Source organism: Sminthopsis crassicaudata, chromosome 2, assembly GCF_048593235.1.
Source record: "Sminthopsis crassicaudata isolate SCR6 chromosome 2, ASM4859323v1, whole genome shotgun sequence".
Lineage (NCBI taxonomy): Eukaryota > Metazoa > Chordata > Mammalia > Dasyuromorphia > Dasyuridae > Sminthopsis > Sminthopsis crassicaudata.
The window spans coordinates 493452783-493474751 of NC_133618.1; the positions used below are offsets into that span (position 1 = coordinate 493452783).

Sequence of the window (21969 nt, forward strand, 5' to 3'; positions counted from 1 at the left end):
TACATTTTACAGGACTAGTCTGATGATTAATAACATAGGTTTCACTTGAACAAAGGATTTCTGATCACTGTATATTGAAAGTAACTACCAGCAGGAAGGCAATAGTAATACATTTCAACAATATATTTGGCATAATCTTTTTTTATTTTTAAAGCATTAAACTTTGATGAACTTGAAGTTTTTGAAGTCAGAAGGGGAAGTTCCAGAAACTTTAAATAGTCGTGGTTTTTAGGTTCTTCTAGTATCTTTCCGTTTTATCAATAATAAGAATCTCTTTGTACTTGAAAAGTTTCTGGAGGATTTCCAGGAAAAATACAAAAAAAGAGAGCTAATGAAAATTGGATCCATGATCTCTGACAAATCCAATAGCCTTTCACGTTCCTGACCAAATTTCTGTTGTGCTTATCTGAAGTATTTTACTTCATTCTCTTTAATTTCTCCTTGAAAAGAATTTTTCCTTTTCAAATTCCATCAAAGTAAAGGTTTTAGAAGAAGCTATCTATTCAAACCTTATGCCCTCATGCCTGGAAGTGACAATAGATAAGGAAAGTTGATATTTTCCCCAGTGACCAATTTTGTAGGATGACCTGTAATCAAATCATGAGTTTCACTCTACTATCTTTATAGAAATCAACCATTCTGCTTTTGTCTTTCTCTAAGCTACTAAATTCTAGTAAGTATTTAGAGCTTTTTGAAACACTATTAGATTGACTCTAAAGTTCTTAACTCACTTCTTTTCAGTTGAACCATTTTTGTCTTCCTTTTATTATCCAAAGGAAGTCTTTCCTAGCCATTACTAAAGTTGAATAATTTTTTTCCTATTCTAATTGTTTTGCTCAATATTTATTTTTCAGTATATTAACTCTTCATGATGACTTGCATATATTTTTCTCAGTACTTGTAAAGTCTATATTATTGTGGGTGCTTAGCAGATATTGCAAATGGCTTGATTGCCATTAGTCAGCCCCCCAAAACCACTTATTTCATGGTAAAGGAAAGAGAGTATAGAAGCTAGTCATTGTAGGTTCTTTCTTGCTTTTTGTCCTGCCTGGACTAAATATTAAGCTTACTCTAGAGGTGTTCTTTGGGTTCCAGAGGGTTGACATTAGAATAATGATGACAAAGATAGAAGGTTTGGAATTAGAAGTGTTTAGGGTGAAAACTAATTAATGACTACTGAGAAGGAAGAATTAAATGATATAGAAGAAAAATATTTTATGGAACTGTTCTTATCCTAGCCTCTGGACCGTCATACATATGGCCTTAGATGAGCTAGTGATAGTTTAAGAAACGCAAGTCACTGTATAGTGCTGAAAATAGGAACTCTGCAGCAATCATATATTACCTTGTTGATCTCACATCAGTGCATATAAAGTCACATGTATAGAGTTACTGTGGCACCTACATTTCTTTGTACTGATAAATTGTGTGGCATAATAGAAAGAACATTAGGATTCAAACCCCAAATTTAATTTTGACTCTGGGAAATTTAATATGTAATTGAAAGCAAGTAACTGTTTTCCTTATATATAAATTAGAAAAGATAATATGCTATTTCCTCAGTACGTATTGTGCAGAAATTTTTTTATAAATCTTAGTGCTAGATAAATACAATTTTGGGAGAAAGAAATAATTAGGAATTCTAAGAGGGAGAGATAAGAAGGGGCCAGCTAGTACAAAGGCATAGAAATGGAGAATGGAATGTTGATGTACGGAAAAAAAAAGGCCATTGGCTAGACTGCACAGTACATAATGGATGTTCTAGAGAATAAGGCTCAGAATTTCTGAACAGGAAGAGACAAACATGTGATCTAAGAAAACGACTGGCAGCTGTGTGGAGTTTGGATTGGAGAAAAAAATAAATGAGGAAAGATTAATTATAAGAGAAGAGTAGAAAGGCTTGGGAAAGGAAAGGGAAGGAAAGAAACTTATAAGGAAGAATGGGAAACGCAAAAACTAAAGTCTAGGCAGAAAATATGCATAAACCACTTACTCTGGTCCAACTTTCTTTTCTTTTCTTTTCTTTTTAATTAAAATGGATTTTTAAATTTTCTCTGTGGTACAAGTGATTTTTCTCAAAGTTAATTTTGTGAAGTACACAGAAATTATTTTTTATAGGTGTTCTGTTTTAAAAAGAAGCACTTGCCTCTAGGTGGCACACAGTGTCTCACCTTAAACTCCCAACTGTTATGGTTCTATATATGCATGCAAAAAATACTTCTGAAAGAATAGGCTGCTAGCATTAAAAATATATGCACAAAATGTGACTTGTGATCTGTTAGTCCAGAACCCAAGATAGAAGAAGGGAAAGGAAAGGAAAGGAAAGAAAAAGAGAGGAGAGAAGAGGGGAGGGAAGGAGTGAGGAAGGGAAAGGAGAGAAAAGGAGGGGAGGAAAGAGGAAGGGGAGGGAAAGGGGAAGGAAAGCAATACTCAATATGTGCATTTCCCCCGCTTTAGACTCTAGGGAAAAAATGAGTATTGAAATGGTAAATAGAACTTATTCCCATTGCAGATGAGTTCTAATATTTGTTTCTCATATATAAATGTCTCATTTGGGTGATTTTTATATCTTTTTGAACTAAACACTTTTTAAAGCTCTTTTTTGATGAATTTAACGAACATCAACAAACATTTTAAAATAAAGAATAGAAAAAGAAAAAAAATATATATGAAACTATGAAATTTTGTTGCATTTTATTTATATGCTAGTAATGCAGCTATCTTTTTCATATGTATCCCTTTTTAAATTTTATTTTGCTGTCTTCTGTATTTTTAAAAATTATTTACTAAAAGCTATTTTAAAGAGGAGAGAAATACTCTGCCCAAGTTGGAAACATTAGTAGTAATTATTTCTGAAAATGTAGTTTTTCTGTTTAAAGAAATTTGAAAACTGTTTAAGATTCTTATGCTACTTTTAAATGAGAACTTCAAAACTTTGTTTTCAAACTTTGTGTCTCTGTTTTGTTTGAAGTTTTTTCTACATTGAATTTAGATTAACAATGCTAGTAATTGGCAGAAGTTCATCATCCATTTACGGGCCACTATCTGAATGGTTTATTTAGATCATTAGTTTCTTGTGGCAGAAGCCAGGAAAGTGTGCCCCAGGCTGCCAGAACCTGACTACATTTTGTTCATAAATAGCAATTAATGATAATAGTTCATTACTTTTGCTAATGAGCTAGCCTTTGTGGTACTAGTCTTCTTGGTTTTGGTAGTTGAAGACCTGTCTCATCAGAATAACAAAGATGGTATCTAATTCATGCTTTAATAAAAACTTAGTTGAATATAATCATTGATTTTTGAAGAGTATAAATGAACAATATTAGGGTTTTTTTTCCCATTGTTGCAGTTCTAGCTCATATAGTACCAGACTCCTGCCATTTAAATTAAGTATATACAGAAGTCATAATTTTATTTGTTGTTTAGAATTTTGGAGGTAATTTTGTTCATGTAGGCCACTGCTATTAAAAAAAATCCAAGAACACCAAAACTCACATATTCTTTTGAATTTTGGAGGTAATTTTGTTCATGTAGGCCACTGCTATAAAATCCAAGAACACCAAAACTCACATATTCTTTATTCTCCAGATGTTAATTTCCCCTTCCCCATTAATTTATGTTTATCTTATTTATCTGTGAACATATAATATACCATTACTACTACTTCTACCCAAAGTAGAATGTAAAGTCTTAGAGGATAAGAATAGAGTCTTTTTTTTAATCCCTGTATCTCTAGCTACTAGCACAGTATATGATATACATGATCAATCTAATAAACACTTACTGATTGATTGATCAATTAATTGATTGTATAAAAAGCATTGGATCAGGTACTGAATTCTGAACCTTTCTTTTCCTTCCTGCCATTCCACTTCTCCTTTGATAAATTCACGAAAGCTTTTTTTATCTTCAGGGTTCATAGTGAGAGACTGCTTTGTAGGTGAAACCACCTTATCCTGAAATCCTTGAATCTCTCCTTGCATTGAATTCCATCCAGTGTCAAATCATATCATATGGTGTTTTAGTGGAGAACTTGATAGGTGTGGTGGTTGGTATGAATGTTTGCCAAGACTCAGCTGATGAGCCTTTTTATATATATGATTTCCTAGGGGAAAGTTAAAGAAGAGTTTTAGAATTTTTTTAAAAAGATTTTTGCCTAGAAACTATAATAACAAAGGATCTATAAAAATATTTCATTAAAAATACATAAAAGGACTTAATTCTCAGAAAGTACAAGAACCTTTTTTTTTTTTTTTTTTTTTTAAGATAGCTTTTGATTTAACAGTTCAGCCTAAGGCTGTTTTTCTTGTGTATAACATTTGATAGCAAAAGTTCTTTGTTTTTTCTAAGTATCAGGAAACTTATGTTTTATTGTAATTATATGTATTTTCATATGTATTGTTCTTAATGTTTCCGTGATATGTTTCTTAATGTATCCGTGATTTCTGTAACAAATACATATGTTTTCTATATTTCAGGATATGTCATTTTCATTTAAAGGCTTAACTGAATTTTCCTCTATCAGGTTTTAACCCATAGTCATTCTGTACCAGGAGTTCTTAACCTAGGGATTTCAAGAGTTCATGAACTTGGAAGGGAAGAAGTGTGTGTGTGTGTGTGTGTGTATCTTATTTTTATTAACCTCTGACTTCTTTTGTAATCTTATGTATTTTACTTTATGCATTTTAAAACATTCTAAGAAAGGTTCATAAACTTCAGCAGGCTGTTAAAGGAGTCTGTAATACAATAAAGTTAAGGATCTCTCTTCTATTAATAGTTAATTTTCTTTATCCTGTTTCCAATAACCCAATAGCAACTGCATAGCCTTTTTTTGGAAAGGAGCAGTTCTGTTGTTAGGACAATCAGAATGGAAATGACTCTTTGCTGGTATTTCTATTAAATAGGTCAACAACAATTTTGGTGAAAATATTATCAAAATATATGCTATACAGGAAACCTATACAATTAAAGAAGCTTTTTATCCCTTCTGTGTTATTAACAAGGCTAATGAATTAGCTCTATCTAATAAGCTTTATAGATGCTTTTTAACTCTACCAATAACAAAAATTTCTTTAAAATTTCTTATTTGTTGGAATATTAAAAAAAAAAAACAACTGAAAGGTTTCAAAACATTTTGAGGTTTGAGTACTTTTTAAAGGATAAGATGGGTGAATGTGAAAAGTGAAAAACGGAGGCATTGTTTTTGTAGTGAGGTGTAGTTTTTTTATCAGACTCATTTCAACATGTGCAGTTTATCCTTTTTTAGGGCTTTCTGAAGAATGAAAAGGACAATGCATTGCTGTCTGCCATTGAGGAGTCCAGAAAACGGGTGAGTAAGAAAACAGAATTTCAAATGGAAAGCTGTTTTGAGAGACTCAGCCATATACTGTCACTAAAGAAATATACTGTCACTTTAGTTGTGAAGAGTCAATGCTCTTTAACCCAGTTATTTTCTACTAATGGAATTTAATCTAACCACAAAAGTTCTGTGTGTATATATAAGGAAACATGTTGATTCCACCATGGTTTGTATAAACCTTTCTAGTTATCATTTAAGTTTAGATAATGACTGAAGTTGAAATTCCTGTTAAATTATTTGCTAAGTGGAAAAAACAAAGTATCTTTTAATTATATATTTGCTACTGGCTATATTTTTATAGTTAAGGGAATAATTACATACCTGTTGAAGTACTAGATCCTGAAAAGATCCAATACTATTTAAGGGACTCTTTATCTTTTTGGTATCATGGACCTCTTTTGCAAAATAATATTTTGAAATGCCTCAAATTATATGCATAGAATTTCAAAGGAAGACAATTATAGTGAAATATAGTTATCAAAATATTATTGAAACAAGTCAATGGATCTCAAGTTAAGAACTCTTAATTTAAAGAGATAGTTCCTATCAAACATTCTTTTTTTTACCACCACTTTTTAAGTTAATAACACCTTCAAGTATTTCAAAAATAGACTTATAGTGAATTCAGTAATAATTCAAAATAGACAGTTATGATTATTAAAATTCTCCATGAAAATGAGGGAGAATGTTTATCACAGTGAGTTTCCTCTAATTATTTCCAGTATACATGTTATTTTTATCTGTTAGGGATCAAAGTGAGATGAATGAAGGAATTTCACATATCATTTCTGAATATTATGTTTACAAGTAAAATGATATTTTGAGATTTCCAATAATTTCTTTCTTATTTTGCCTGCCTTCCTTTTTTCCTAAATGTAAATGTACTAGATTTGAAAATTCTTTACTAAGATAATTTTTATGTGGTTGAAAATATACTTTGTATTTAAGCAGTTAATATTGATTTAAAGTGGCTCTCTATGGGCCTAAGAAGTGTTCTAAAAATATTAACAAAATTAATGATCACTAAGTTCTTTAAAACTTAATAGTTTGTTTTTACTAGAATGTTGATTCTAACTTGATTCAGGTCTCCAAAATAGGAAAAATAATTCATGCTCTCAGTCAGATTTCACCAAAATTTGATGGAATTAAATCATGATTGTTAAATGCCACCAAGCCTTATTAATTCATTTACCCTGTGAATGTTTTTCTGCATTTGGCAGTCTCCAAACATTATGCCATACTGAGACTAAATGTGCAGCCAACCAAAACATTATGGATAACATGTACATATGTGTTTGTGTGAGACACATTCCAGTATTATAAGTTGGCCTGGAGGGAGAACTTTTGACTTGTATAGCAGATATTAAAATGCTAAAAAGCAAAAATTCTGTCCAAACGAAAGGTGAATATATATCTGGCACTTCAGTAAGTAGATAGCGGGGAGGTTTCATGCTAGAGTAACTTGCCAATATCATGTTTGAAAGCCAAGAAAACAGACACACAAATTACAGAACTACAAATGTGCTATATCTTTTCCATTTGATGAATCCCAGCAAAAACAGAACAACGTTACCAGAACATATGCAGAGTTTCCAAAAGTCAGCAACAGCACGATAATAAATTGGCATTAAATCAAAACAGGTTACCCTCTTTCCTGAGAAAAATGGGAGCCCAAATATCTATCACCTGTTCTTTACTTAGTTATCCAATATGCTGAACCTCTTTTTATACTTTATGTAACATAAAATTATTTTTTTTAATATAACTTGAAAGCATCCTACTTTCCTTAACTTTAGTTTAGCCTATGTATTTGCCTTAAAATTTCTTATAATTCCCTTTATTTGTTTTTTAAATCTATGGTGCCTTATTTCCCCACTCTATGTTACTTCCCTCCTTCCTTTTAATTTGTATTCCTATGACAACCTTCCAATGGTCTTTCTCTCTTGAGCTTCTTTTCAACTTGTTCCTGCTAGTCTAACCCTCCTGCTTCACTTCATGCTTACATTTCTCCCATATCCTACCCTGTTAATGGTAATATCAGTGAAGTTCTAGCTATCTCATTATCTCCTCTCGTGATATTCTTCTTTACACTTAATAAGGATGTGAAGATTGTGTAATATATGTTAGATTAAGACATATATGTGAGTGATCTTCCTTGGTTATTTCCTGAATTAGATGCGCTATTATTATCTTTGATGTAATTAGAATTAGAGGGTTGGGAAAAACCTGGACAGGGAAACAAAGGAGAAGAAAAATTATTTTATTGGAAGTTGAAAGTTTCTTAAATTAAGTTTCTTGACATTTTCATAAAAATTCCTTAGTGGAACTATGATAATATTATGTCTAAGTTGTAGGATTCTGAGCTAGCAAACTGTCGTTCTTAGTCATGTATAAGGATCTGGAAAATGCAATGACCTGTTTAAAATTTTAGGGAATTTTAGTTGTTTTAGGGAAAGCAAAAGGATCTTGGTATTTGGAGTTTATTGGGATCAGTTTTCTGTAGCCTCTGTCCCTTATATGATCTGGAGCATTCCCATTTTCTTCTTGATAGATTTCTCTTTGGAATAACAAATTCCCTTTATTATCAATGTGTGTTTTTTACTTCATCAGGATTCACAGTTTGGGTACAAAAGAAATTGCCTAAATTGGGACATCTTTGCTAATTTTTTTTTTATTAACCAAAAATCTACTTTTTAAATGGGTGCCCTTAATAATTTCTTAATTGTCTTTTTTCACTCCTAAAACTCTCTCCTGGGCCTTCCTCTCCTTTCCTTCTATACTGTAACCTCATGATCTCTATGCTAATAATCCTCAGATATACTTAATCTAGTCCTAACCTCTAGCCTTTTATATCCAAATTGTTAGATATCTCAAAGTACATATCTGTATATATCTCAACTTAAGCTTGCCTAAGATAAAAGTCACTATCTTCCACCCCACCCCAATTCCCTAAACTCTTCTCTCTCCCCTGTTTTCATTTTGGGGAAATCAAAACAGGTTGAGGACACCTCTATCTTCCCAGTCACCTAGATTTACAATCTAAATGTTCTCTCTGCTTCTTATCCACACCCACATCTGAACTGCTTTCAAATCTTGTCATTTCTCCCCTCCTAGTACCTCTGATACAAGTCCCTTCTCTTCTTTCATTTTGCCTCTGGTGTAGGCCCTCATTCCCTCACTCCTGGACTGTTAAAAAATAATCTATTTTGTGGTTGGGAGGTGGGAGGGGGGGGGAGGTATACATTATGCCTGCCTCAAAACACGGCCCATTTGAGTCTTTCCTCTGCTGTCAATTAATCTTCTTCACACTTAGGTCTGATCATGGGTTTCTCTCCCCACCCCTTGCCTAGACAACAAAGGCTCCCTATTCACTCTAGGATCAAACATAAAATCCTATCGTTTTTGGCTTTTAAAGCCCCTTCATAACCTGGTCCCTTCCAAACCTTGCCAGTCTTTTTTGTTTTAATCCTTTCTATGTCTTTTACAAAGTAGTGACACTGGCTGTTGCTAATATAATGTACGCCAGCTCTTTCCTCTGTACCTTTCCATTAGTTGTTCCTCATTCCCAAAGTGTTCTCCCTCTTCACCTCTACCTTCTAGTTAGGTAGCCTCATGGATACTAGGCCTGGAATCATAAAGACCTAAGTTCAAATTCTGCCTCAAACATTTAGTTGTAATGACCCTAGACAAGTCATCTAACCTCTGTCTACTTCAGTTTCCTCAACTGTAGAAAAGTTGGTAGCACCTACCTTCCAGGATTATTGTAAAAATCAAAGGTGATTGTATCTGTAAAGTGCTTAGCAAATAGAATATTTTAAAAGTAGTACTTCCTTCATCTCTTCTGAGATTTCTTGATTTCTTTTAAGATTTAGCTCAAACCTCACCTTTTTAAAGAAGACTTTTCCTTGTCCTCCCTCTTCCTTACCCTGCTGCTACTGCCCTTCTTTTGAAATTGTTTCCCATTTTCACTGGATATATCTTATGTGTACATATTTTTTTACATATTGTTTTTCCCATTAGAATATGAACTTTTTGAAGACCCCTTTTTTTTTATCCTCCAGTGCTTAATACAGTGCCTTACAAACTTCATAACTGCTTGTTAAGTGGCCAATTGAGGGTTAGTCTTGTTGACTAGTAGAAAGAAACAGAATGAGTTCCTACCCTTTCTTTTAATGAGCTGGATATCCATTAAAAACCAAAAGTGCAATATCATTAGCTATTTTTTTGCAAATACTAATGTCAAGTTTTGAAACTTAACTGTCTTTGAACTCCTTTCTATTAGAGCTCACCCAACAACTTTCCACTTTACTGAAGATCTGCACAAAGAGAGGTTCAGAGTCAAGAGTGCTCTGGACTTGGCTTCTGAATTGAGAGGGATCTTCTGTGAACTAAGTAGGCAATGTATAGACTTAGAGACTGCATCCAGAGCAGTTGCTCATGCTTCAGAACAGTTTCTCCTTGCAAACTAATGTCCTTTCTCACTAGCTGTACTCATTTGGGAAAAGATCATCATAGGAGAATGTTCAGTATTATAACATCATCCAGGTGACTCTTTGACCTTTCTCTTAGTGTACAACTAAATAAGAGCCTGACTTTTCAGTTTGTGATTTGCAGTTTGTTCTGTCTATAGCAGACTGATTTGAAGTCATATTCACTATTTTTTACATAAGTAGATCAAAATCAAGCTTATAACATCCCCCAAGCTTCTTCCTCTTTATTTTTTGTTGTCTTTCTCTTTTTCACATTTTGACAAATATTGAACCAAAACTAAACTACAAAATAATGGTAGGGTAATCAGTATGCCTAATAGCCTCACAAAAGCTCATGTATAAATAAATTATCAGTATAAATGATCTATGTTGCCAAAAATTAAAGCAGGCATTACTAACAATCATTCCCTTGGTGCTGCCTAATTAGATGCCAATCTGATTCTAAATGAATAGCTTTTTGAAAAGTGTATTTAAGCTGATAGGAAACCTGGTCTGCCAATTAGAAAATAATAGGTTGAATGTTCCTGGTACAGTATGTTTCTCTATTAAGTGCTTTAATTTCTTCTTAGTGTTTATCTTTTAATTCTGTGTGCCTTGGCTTTTTGGCAGGAGAGTTTGCACTGACACCAACAAACAGAGGTAGTAGGGTTTGCCAGACATACAGTAGTGAATCTGAGTAGAACAGAATAATCTTTATTTTTTATAATGGGTTCAATTCTTCCTATGAAAATGCCTTTGAAGAACACTCAATAAATTTTTTAAGTTTAGGTTTTACCACCTGGAATTTTTAGGACCATAGGTTTTTTCAGTTAGTGACCATAGGTAGTTGAAAAGGGCTTGAGAGGTCATCTAGCCCAATGTTTTCATTTTACAGCTGAGGAATTAGGCAAAGAGGTGAAAAGACTTGATCAAGGAGACACAGGGACCGATGGCAGAGATTTGAACCTGATCATCTCTCTCTAAAACCAATCAGCTGGGGACACTAATGCATTGTTGGTGGAGTTGTGAAAGAATCCAGCCATTCTGGAGAGTAATTTGGAACTATGCCCAAAAAGTTATCAAACTGTGCATACCCTTTGATCCAGCATTGCTGCTATTGGGCTTATATCCCAAAGAAATACTGAGGAGGGAAAAGGGACCTGTATGTGCCAAAATGTTTGTGGCAGCTCTTTTCTTAGTGGTAGAAACTGGAAGATGAATGGATGTCCATCAATTGGAGAATGGTTGGGTAAATTATGGTATATGAAGGTTATGGAATATTATTGCTCTGTAAGAAATGACCAGCAGGAGAAATACAGAAAGGCTTGGAGAGACTTGCATGAACTGATGCTAAGTGAAATGAGCAGAACCAGAAGATCGCTGTACACTTCAACAACAATACTGTATGAAGATGTATTCTGATGGAAGTGGATATCTTCAACATAAAGAAGATCCAACTCACTTCCAGTTGATCAATGATGGACAGAATCAACTACACCCAGAGAAGGAACACTGGGAAGTGAATGTAAATTGTTAGCATTACTGTCTATCTACCCAGGTTACTTATACCTTCCAAATCTAATACTTAATGTGCAACAAGAAAATGGTATTTACACACATATATTGTATCTAGGTTATATTGTAACATATGTAAAATGTATGGGATTGCCTGTCATCAAGGGGAGGGAGTAGAGGGAGGGAGGGGATAATTTGGAAAAATGAATACAAGGGATAATATTATAAAAAAAAATACTCATGCATATATACTGTGAAAAAAATTATAAATAATTAAAAAAAATTAAAATAAAAAAAAAGAGAGAGAGAGAGAGAGAGAATCACCAAATCACAAAATATTAGAATTGGAAGAGACCATGGATCTCTCGCACAAAATGTAAGTTCTACTACAATATCCTCAACAAATGCAATGAAATAAATGAAGACATTAAGTATAATGGAGCCTATTACCTGTGGGGATAACCCATTATATTTTTGAACAGCTCTATAATTTCAATTTTCAGAACATTTTTTCCTTGTATTTTTTATTTTGTTTGCTTTGTTTTTGTTTTATATCAAGTCAATAACTATCTCTCTATACCTTCCACCCACTGGTTTTAGTTCTTCCTTTTTGATCCAAACTGGGCAGCTAAATAGCATAATGGATAGAGTGCTAAGCCTAGAGTCAGGAAAATCTGAGGCCAGACTATCAAATTGTGTATGACCTGGGCAAGTCATTTTGCCCTATTTACCTGAATTTCCTCATCTATAAAATTAGCTGGAAAAAGAAATATCAAACCACTTTAGTAACTTTGCCAAGAAAACTCCAAATGGAATCCTGGAGAATTACATACAAATGAAAAAAATGACAACAACAGCAGCATCAACAGAATGAGTCTAATTTTTTTAATATGGCAACTTTCACAGATTTTGAAGTAACTTTTGAAGACTTCTGAATCAGTCCTTTTTCCAAGTCTTCTTCTTTCCATACAAAACACTTGTAGTTCCTTCTTCTGATATTCACAATACAGGATGATTTCAAAATATAGAGACTCTTGAAAAACTGCTTAATTACAATAGGAAAAAATGTAAAATTTATGCCTGAGTATAATTGCTAACTATGAAAGTAGAAGATAAATGAGGGATTATAGTGAAGATATTATTTTCCTCAAGAGTTTGAAAACTACTTTTTTTGAGAGAGAGAGAATGGGTATAATGTTAGCAATTGAAGTCCCAAAGAGTTCACTCTTTATTTCTAATTAAGAGCAAAATATGTTTCCAACAGGTTGTGAGAGCCATTAATCTGAGTAGAAATTTTGCACTTAAAAATCAGCTGCTTAGGATAAACATAATAAATAGAATGAATACAAAGGGGTGGAAGGGAGGGAAAAATGGAAAGAAAGAAAAAGAGTGTCTCCACATGTCACAGTTGAGGAAACAGGGAAATATTAAGGTTGGGTGAAGCATGCTCTCCCATCAGAGAAGGGGTGAAATGTAGTTATGAAGCAAGGCATACATTTTTACAGTAAGTGTTCATTTAGTGACAACAATGGAACTATTTGTGGTTTCTAGCCCAGTGTTTCTATTAATGGTTTTCATATCATACAACTCTTTTGTAGTGCCTTCCTTGCTAATTATGTCATTTCATTTGAATTTTTTCCCTTTAAATTCTTCTATTATAATCATATTTGAAAGCTTATTCTTTTAAGGTTTTTAACAGATGGTTATTCCTTTTATTTCTGGAAAAACAGTAGCCTGTTTTTGTTTTTGTTTCCTTTGTTCTTTGCACATTAGATTCATTAGTATTTTGTTTTTTATAGACCTTCAGCATGGCTGAAGAATATCATAGAGAGTCAATGTTGGTGGAATGGGAACAGGTTAAACAACGGATTCTCCATACATTGCTTGCTTCAGGAGAAGATCCTCTTGACTTTACACAAGAGAATGAAGTAAGTCTAGTCCACAAGAAATGTATATTAATAGCATCATATATCAACAATGTTAGAACTAAAATCAAAGAAATATTTAGCTCAAGGTCATTTAGATATTGATTTGTGTATATACATATATTTATGAATGCATCTCAGGAGTTTTGAATAATAATTTTAGAATATCTTCGAAGTTAGGCCTTTAAAAGTTCTTTTTTAACTATTCTAAATAGATTTATTATGGGTAACCAATGTTATTATCTCTGTATCTTTTCAGGAGCAAATACATATTAAAGACTATATAATCAGTGTGACTCAGAAATGCTGACTTCCATTTTGTAATACAGATCACTACAGTCTAGGTCAGGGATGTCTAAATGGCAGGTCATTTCATGGTATGTAGCTTGCAGAATAATTTTGTGTAGCAAATAAAGACGCCTAGTATCAACAAATCTCTTCCTGTTTAAAACTTTCTACTTATATTTGAAATAGTTCCCAAATTAAAAGACATCAGGAAATGGTCCATATATAATCTATAGACCATGTTTCCTTGTTAAATGATATACCAACCAGAACCTCTAAGGAGGAAAAAATGTATTAAACCCTATACCAGCCCAATTTTTCAGTTTTACTTCTTCATGAAGCTAGGCAGATAACTAGAGCAATTTACTGCACCATGAACTTCATTTTTTAAAATGGTGTTAATAGGCTGTAGTCTGTAGTGGGATTTGGAAATAATTAAAAGTTGTTAATAAGATGTTCTTTTCTGGTAGTTCATCTCTTAAAAATAGACTAGTCTACTTTGCAGACTATTCTTTAACAACCTAAGGGATCCCATTGGATTGTAGTTTATTGATGTTGGTGATACACTGTATTGTGACCTCCCAGGAGGGTGGATAACATTGCTGTCATCCTAGCACATTGTGCAAGTGATACTCATTCCAGATTAGTCAAGATAATAACACTTTCTGCAGACATGGACATCCTACTAATGTAATGAAATCCTTCTGGATTATAGGAAGGGGAATGTGGCATATAGGCAAAATATTGAATAACTTTTCTTTACAGAAAATATTGCTGTAAAGAAGGCTTATACAACATTTTATTTAAAAGTCTTCAGTGCGGGGCAGCTAGGTGGCGCAGTGGATAGAGCACCAGCCTTGAATTCAGGAGGACCTGAGTTCAAATGTGGTCTTAGACACTTAACACTTCCTAGTTGTGTGACCTTGGGCAAGTCACTTAACCCCAGCCTCAGGGGGGGAAAAATAAAACAACAACAACAAAAAAGTCTTCAGTTCAGATCCCTTGGAGATAGGTGCTGTTGTCCTCTTTATATTTAAAATATCATTAGGCACAGAGAGTAAAAAGAAAACAAGTCTAATTTGATATTGAAATATTCTTCTAGTCACATTATTCTTTGGAAAAGGATAACTGAGTTAAGAGCATTTTTCAATCAAAAATAGAAATTGTTCTTACTTGGGGAAGATCTGGTCACTAAAAGAAAATGTCAAAATTTGAATACTTAATAGAAGAGGATTATGTATATAAAAAGTGAGGGAGGAGGAGAAAGAGATGTGATAGAATTTGTAATATCCCTCTCTGCCAAGCTGTTGTATAATTAAAGAGCAAGAGGCCATTCAGTCATATCAGAGGCTGGCAAGTTTTAATAAATGCTTTAGTAGCATTAAGTAATTTGGGAAATTAATTTCCTCAGGATGTCATCAAGAAAAATGCCATAATATGATTGTTAAAGGAAGTTCAGTAATTTTGTCATCATTTATGACTTTTATAGGGTGGTCTGAATAAAATCTCATATTTAACAATTTAAAAAGGATAACACCTGGTTAAGCACTTCATATGCTTCTTTGGTTTCAGTATTTGATTGTAACAAACTGATTACCTGGAGAGAGCAAGGAAGGGGCTATGTCAAAGATCACATTAGCTAACTGATTCTACCTAATTGTTTTTATCATATATAATAAATGTCTTTTTTTTCCCTTGAACACTCAATTAACTCTTCTCTATTTAAGTTCATTCCTATAACTCTGTTTGCTTTTGCTTTTATAGTCTATGATGAAAATAGTAAAATACTTTTTTCTACCAAGTTATGAAAAAACCCAAGAGCAGATTTCTTACTATTATTCTATGATAGAATTCTTTTCAAAATTCTCAGATATTATCAGTGTATCATTTCAAAAATGCTTTAGATCCATGAAATATTTTTATCTAACCTCCCAGAGTATATTAACTGTTAAAATGTTCTTTATCTAACTTTGGGCCTGCAGGTGATTCTTTAGACATCTGTTTCAATTAAGTGGCATGCATACTATGAATTGGAGCCAGAATCATAGATTTGGGAGGGACCACAGAGGCCATCTAGTCTAACCTATACCAAAATTAACTTCTACCACAATACATTTGAGAAGTAGTCATTTGCTTACAGAACTTCTTGCTTCTGAAGTGTAGTAAGTTCTACTTTGAGATAGCTTATTGTCTAAAAAAAAATTTTTTTTCATTATGTCAAGCCTTAAATTTGTATCTCTGGTACAGTGGAAAAAGCACTGGATTTGGAATCAGAGGACATGGGTCAAATACCAGTTCTGTTACTATTTGTGGAACCTTGGGCAGGTCATTTAACTTCTCTGCCTCAGTTTTTAAATATCTAAAATTTATTTGTTAGACTTAGGATGACCTCTGAGTCTCCTTCTAGCTCCAAACCTATGTTCCTGTAATTCCCTTGCTGCTCATGCTTTTGCTCTTTGTACTAGGTAGAACAAAAGTAATCACTTTTCCATATTGCAGTTTTTCAAATACTTGGAAACCATTATCCTGTGTTTTTTTTTCTTCAGAGTAAATAGCAAAATTGTTTTTTTCAGCCAGTCTTCATATGACACAATCTCAAAGCCCTTAACTGTCCTGGTTGCCCTCCTCTAGATATGCTCCAGCTTTATAAAATATGGCAATCAGACTATCATATCTTTTTTTAATGTAACCTAAGATCACATTAGCATTTTTGATTATTGTATCACATTGTTGTCTCTTGTTGAGCTAGAAGTCACTTAAATCTCCAATATATAATGAATGGATCATTGCACCCAATTCCATGTTTTGCATACAGAAAAGGCACTTATTTATTTGAATTTATGTACATTGCTAATATAAAAGTTGCTGGGAAAGAAGGTGGCAAATATGCCTTTGAGCAGGATCTAAGACTCAGTGATTTCAAGTGACAGTTTCAAAATTCAGTTAAGTGCCCAGTTTAAGATGAAAAAAATTTAAGGGACAAAGCTTTAGCCTTTAATACTTCATTCAATTTAATAAACTAATCTTTCCAGGATATAATAATATTTAGTCACATATTAGGAAGGGACTTAAGAGGTTATGTAAACTCCTTCCCATCACATAGCTACTCTAATTCCCTCTTTTTCTTTAAGGGAAATATATTTCCAGAGAAATCATGATTGTCCTATTCAGACTATCAGTTAACATGTGGCAAACTTGGAGTTAGAAATCAGTTCCCCTAATTCACAGTCCAAAATGACATTATCAAAATGGTACTGTTAACATCTTTAAAGGATTTTATAGGTAATGATCACTTATAACTTAATCCATATTTTTTTGTTTGCTATTTTGTTTATTAGTTGTTTTCTTTTTCTTGAGTAATAGGAAGAAAAGAAAAAGGATTTAAAAAGTATAGCTTTATTATTCAACCTTCAGTCCCTCACTATATTTTATATATTTCTGAGCTTTTTCTCTCTTAGGTTAAGATGTTTTGGTAATTCCATCAATTCTGATAGTTTCTACTTGTTTACACATAGCCTGAAGATTCTGTTTTCAACTTTGACTTCAAATTTTCCATTTATTTCAGTTTCTCCTGTCTTTACTATTTAAAAAAAAATACTGCTTCTGTCTACCTTTTCTAGTATATATCTATATATATCTATATATATATCCCTTCTCCTGTCATTTTCTTGTATGCCTCATTCAGGCCCCACTGCCGTGAAATCCACCAGTGTTGATGGTGTTTGGAGCCATTTTTCCAGTGCAGTATGTTACCATCCACTGCCAAACCATCAAACTGCCCCTTTCTTTGGAATTCTGACAAAAGTTTGTCCAGTTGCACTGCTCAGAAATGTTGTTTTACATATCCTGTTGATGAATAATGATTATTATTTGTGTGGAGCTTGGTACACAAGTGGAAAGGAAAGCTTATCTAAGGGCAAATGAAGGAGAAATACTTCGGGAAACAAGAACATTAAGCAAAATTAATTTAAATGGAAATGTGAGGCCAGAAAAACAACTTCTTTTTAAATGAGTAATTTCTTAAATTAGATTTTTTTAGTACTAGAAAACACTTCTGATAGCTATTCAGCAATATTTAACTAAAACACACATATGTTTTAGCAGATAATAATCAGAAACCAAATAAATACTACTTTTTATGTGCTTCCCTTCCCATACCCTCCCATCCCTTTTTGTGTTTTTGCTAGCACTCACTACTTTAGAAAATTATAACTTTCAGATACTTTTTCCCATTCCCTTTTGTGGCAGAACATCTGACCTTGGAGTAACATACATTACATTTATCTTTGACTCCTTCCTTCCCTACTCCCCACCAGATTTAGTCTTATATATAATATGTAATTATACCAGTTGTTTAAAACATCAATTTTTAAGTTAAATTTAAAATCAGATATTAAGTTGTCTGTTATTAGGCATTTTTGTGGTGGAAAATGAGATAAGATGGACATTTCCAGCATGGAAAGATCAAAAGGCTATGTAGGCTATGTCTTTCTTGAGGGGCAACTAGATGGTGCTTTGGATAGAGCACCAGTCCTAAAGTCAGGAGGACATGAGTTCAAATTTGAATTCAGACACAAAATACTTCCTAGCTTTGTGACTCTGGGCAAGTCACTTAACCCAATTGTCTCACCAAAATAATAATAATAATATTCCTTGGACTATCTTGAAACATCTTGAATTTTAACATAAATTTTCATTCTATAAAACAAATACTTAAAATTGTATAACTTACTAGAATTAGAAAATTTTAGAGGTGGAAGGAGAAATAAAGGTTCAAGGAATACACATAGCTAGTTAGGGGAAAAGCCAAGCTTACAATTCAGATAGCCATTACATAATGTTGCCTTTGAATTTGATTTTTTTGTGACCCCAAAGTCATATGTTCACCTTTGTTTTCTTTAAGTAAAATTACCATGGTTTTGGGTTGTTTTTTTTTAATATTTTTCATAAGGCCATTCTTTCCGCAATAAAATCATTATTAATCATTTTCTTCAAATCTCTTAATTGTATTTTCGTTCTTAGTTTGCCTTTGAGGTACTTCCTTCAGTCAGCACTTCTATGGTAGGTCTGGGTTTTTAACTGCCTAGCAAATTGCGTATAAATTAAATGTCCACTGAGTCTTCCATCTCATGTGTTTGTTTCTCAGCATTAAATTCTACTTAATTTTTTTACTCCATTTTCTGGCTTTTCTTTTCTTTCATCTGTTTCTTTACTGTATTAGCAAAGATAATTTACTTGAAGCATTTACTGTCTGTGTGTTCTTAGTTGTAATACGACCTTACCAAAATAATTTTCAATATAAAACCATTCCAATTCAGATGGGGTGGGGGGTGGGAAAGGGAGAAAGAACTGGTTGTGCAGGAGGTTTTGTTTTGTTTTGTTTTGTTTTTTGTTTAAATACTTGCTAGAAATATACTTTTTAATTACAGATTCTAGTATGTACTTTTCAACTTGTCAGACATTCATTATTAAAAGTAACTGTCACAGTGTTATTTTAAAATCCTTTAAAATGGCAAAAGGAAGAAAATATTGTGATTCATAGAAGGAAGCTTTGTTTATATAACAATTCCAAATCACACAATTTCCTGTGACTTCTGTGTCCAAGTAAAATTCTTTCAGTGAATGATGATTGTTATCTAAATGCAGAATTACCTGTGATAGCTATGTAGTTTATCTAAAGCAGTCCAAAGAGAAGTTGCATGGTAATAGTTCTTCCTTCACATCTGTTTCCCAGGAAACCTGCTTCAGCAGCTGCTTTGTTCTTAGGAACAAAGCATTTGGCATTTTTGAGGAGGACTCAAGGAATTTTGCCTTTACTTTTGGTTCAGTGTGGAAGATATTGCATTTGAAATAAATAAATAACGTTCCTAAGAGGCATTTTTTTATATAACTGTTTATATGAAGAGTCATATATGTTTAATAAATTATGCTTTTTATAGTTAAGAAAAATGACTTCTATGTGTTTTACTTTTTATATGTCTTAGTCTCCTGACTAGATTACAAGATTCCTGAAGTTAGGGATTATATTTTATTTCTTTGTGTCTCCTGTCCACCGTGACTAACACAGAGCTATGGATATATAATTGGTATTCAGTATCCAAATTGGACTAATTTAACTGATCATAATTTTTTTAAGCATCTTTGTGCCAAAAAATGAATCAGTAGATGTTATCTTATATAGGGGATAGAGTAGAAATATGTCTGTGAATATTGCTACTTCAAGACAATCTTGACATAATTAATGATAGCATAAGCAGAAAGATTTAAGTTTTATTATAGACACAAAGGAAAAAGATACCTCCTGAGGGAGGATTGCTTGAGGTATAAACAGAAGTTTTGAAATAGATACAAGACATCTGACAGTTTTCTGTCCTTTTCAAAAATAATTAAGGGCCATGTAACCTCTTAACTTAGGTAGTTTTTAATCTAAACCCCTTAAATCATTTTGGGTGGAAAGAAAGGGCAAAAAAATCATGAATATGTACTTTTTAATGTCATATTTTAACCTGGTATCCTTAAGTAATTATTGTGTTTTCATCTATAGCCAAGTTACATCAGTGATTTGGGACCCCCAGGCCGAAGTTCTTTAGATAACATTGAGATGGCTTATGCCCGACAGGTAAGTGTGATGGCAATTGTTTTCATTGACACACAAATTATTTTTAAAAATCATATCTGGAAAAGGTAGCCTGGAATAGATATCTGGCCTTGTGTGAAGATTCTAGCTTGGTGTGATCCTGCTTTGTGCCACCCATAATTCTCTAAGTTGCAAAGCAGATGCCAATATAAATTGGTGAGGGGTTTTCTTCACTGGATGTTTTATCAGTAAAATAATAGTTCTAGTTGCCCTTGCCTCCACTACCATTACCCCACCATTTTTTTTCAATCTGGGAAAACAAAGTTTGAGACCTAAGCATATGTAAGAGAGGATATTTCATGTTAAAACAAATACAAGAAGAAAATAGGGATAAGAAAAATAATTCTGAATGTTTTTTATTTTAGGTTACAGTCTTTTATTAAATAAAATTCTAAATGATTGAAAATTCTGGGGCAGCTAGGTAGCACAATGGATAAAGTACTAGCCCTGAAGTCAGGAAGACCTGAGTTCAAATCAGACACTTAACACTTCTTAGGCAAGTCACTTAACCTCAATTACCTCAGCAAAAAAAAAAGAAAAGAAAAGAAAAGAAAATCCTGCAAAATGTTCAAGGCCTAGTTTAGTTCTTAATAACAAAAATGGTTAACATTTACTTATTTTTCCTTTTTTTATGTTTTAAATGTATTTATTTTTAATACATATTGTTTTATGAATCATATTGGGAGAGAAAAATCAGGACAAAAGGAAAAACCATGAGAGAGAAGGGAGAAAAAAAACAACAACAGAAAAAAGAAGTGAACATAGCAAATGTTGATTTACATTCAAGCTCCATAGTTCTTTTTCTGGATGCTGATGGCATTTTCTGTCCAAAGTTTTTGGGATTGCTTTGTATCACTGAACCATTAAGAAGAACCAAGTCTTTCATCATCACACATTCCTGCTGTTATTGTGTACAATATATTCCTGGTTCTGCTTGTTTTGCTCAGCATCAGTTCGTGTAAATTTTTGCAGGCCTTTCTAAAATCAGTTTGTTCATCATTTTTTAATGGAACAATAATATTCTATTATCTTCATATACCACAACTTATTCAGCCATTCTCGAATTGATGGGCATCTATGCATTGTCCAATTCTTTGTTACCACAAAAAGAAATAGCTAACATTTAGTAAGTCCTGCTGTGTTGCTAAGTATTGTGTGAAATGCTTTACAGATATTATTTCATTTGATTCTCACAAAACCTTGGGAGATAGATAGTATTATCCCTATTTTACAGTTGAAGAAACTGAGGCAGACAGGTTAAGTTAATAGTCATAAAGCTAGATTTAAATTTAGGCCTTCCTGACTTCAGATCCAGCACTGTCAGCACAGCTGCTTAGCTGTCCATTAATTCTTTCTAGCTGATTACAGGGCACAGTAAGCCTTTCTCCTCCTGAACTCATAGCTATTCATTTGGCTAAATAATTATATCAAATATAGTTTTAAAAGAATGTCTTGGTTTTTGTTATACAGAAAACTAGATTGATGATCTAAATTTGGCAAAGTGAATAAGACTTCCATATTCTATAGAAATATTAATTAGCTTAAGGAATTTGGGAACTTTGCTTAATGGAATTTTCTGAACAACTAAGCAGCTAACTGGGCATTCTCTTTTGTTTCAATAAAAGTCAGTGAATATTTACATAATTTACTATCCAAAATTAAAATTTTCCCAAAATTCTGCTAATGGTCAAGAGAATAGATTCTGTTTACTTGATTACCATTGTTGATTTTAAAAATATGTCATTGTTGACTTAGAGATTTTCAAAAATTCTCATTACA

General features: G+C 32.9%; 1 protein-coding gene across 5 annotated transcripts in view; it reads left to right on the forward strand.

The window, feature by feature from the left end:
• The window catches only part of NUP93 (nucleoporin 93), a 122177-nt gene that overhangs the window by 72845 nt on the left and 27363 nt on the right, over nucleotides 1-21969 (forward strand). For 3 of the 5 annotated variants that reach the window (XM_074293472.1, XM_074293474.1, XM_074293475.1), the window contains 4 exons: nucleotides 5267-5329; nucleotides 13143-13271; nucleotides 18576-18614; nucleotides 20098-20172. In XM_074293472.1, coding sequence (XP_074149573.1) covers nucleotides 5267-5329; nucleotides 13143-13271; nucleotides 18576-18614; nucleotides 20098-20172 — 306 coding nt within the window. The remainder of the gene's footprint in view (nucleotides 1-5266; nucleotides 5330-13142; nucleotides 13272-18575; nucleotides 18615-20097; nucleotides 20173-21969) is intronic. The other 2 variants (XM_074293473.1, XM_074293477.1) reach the window with 1 other exon arrangement.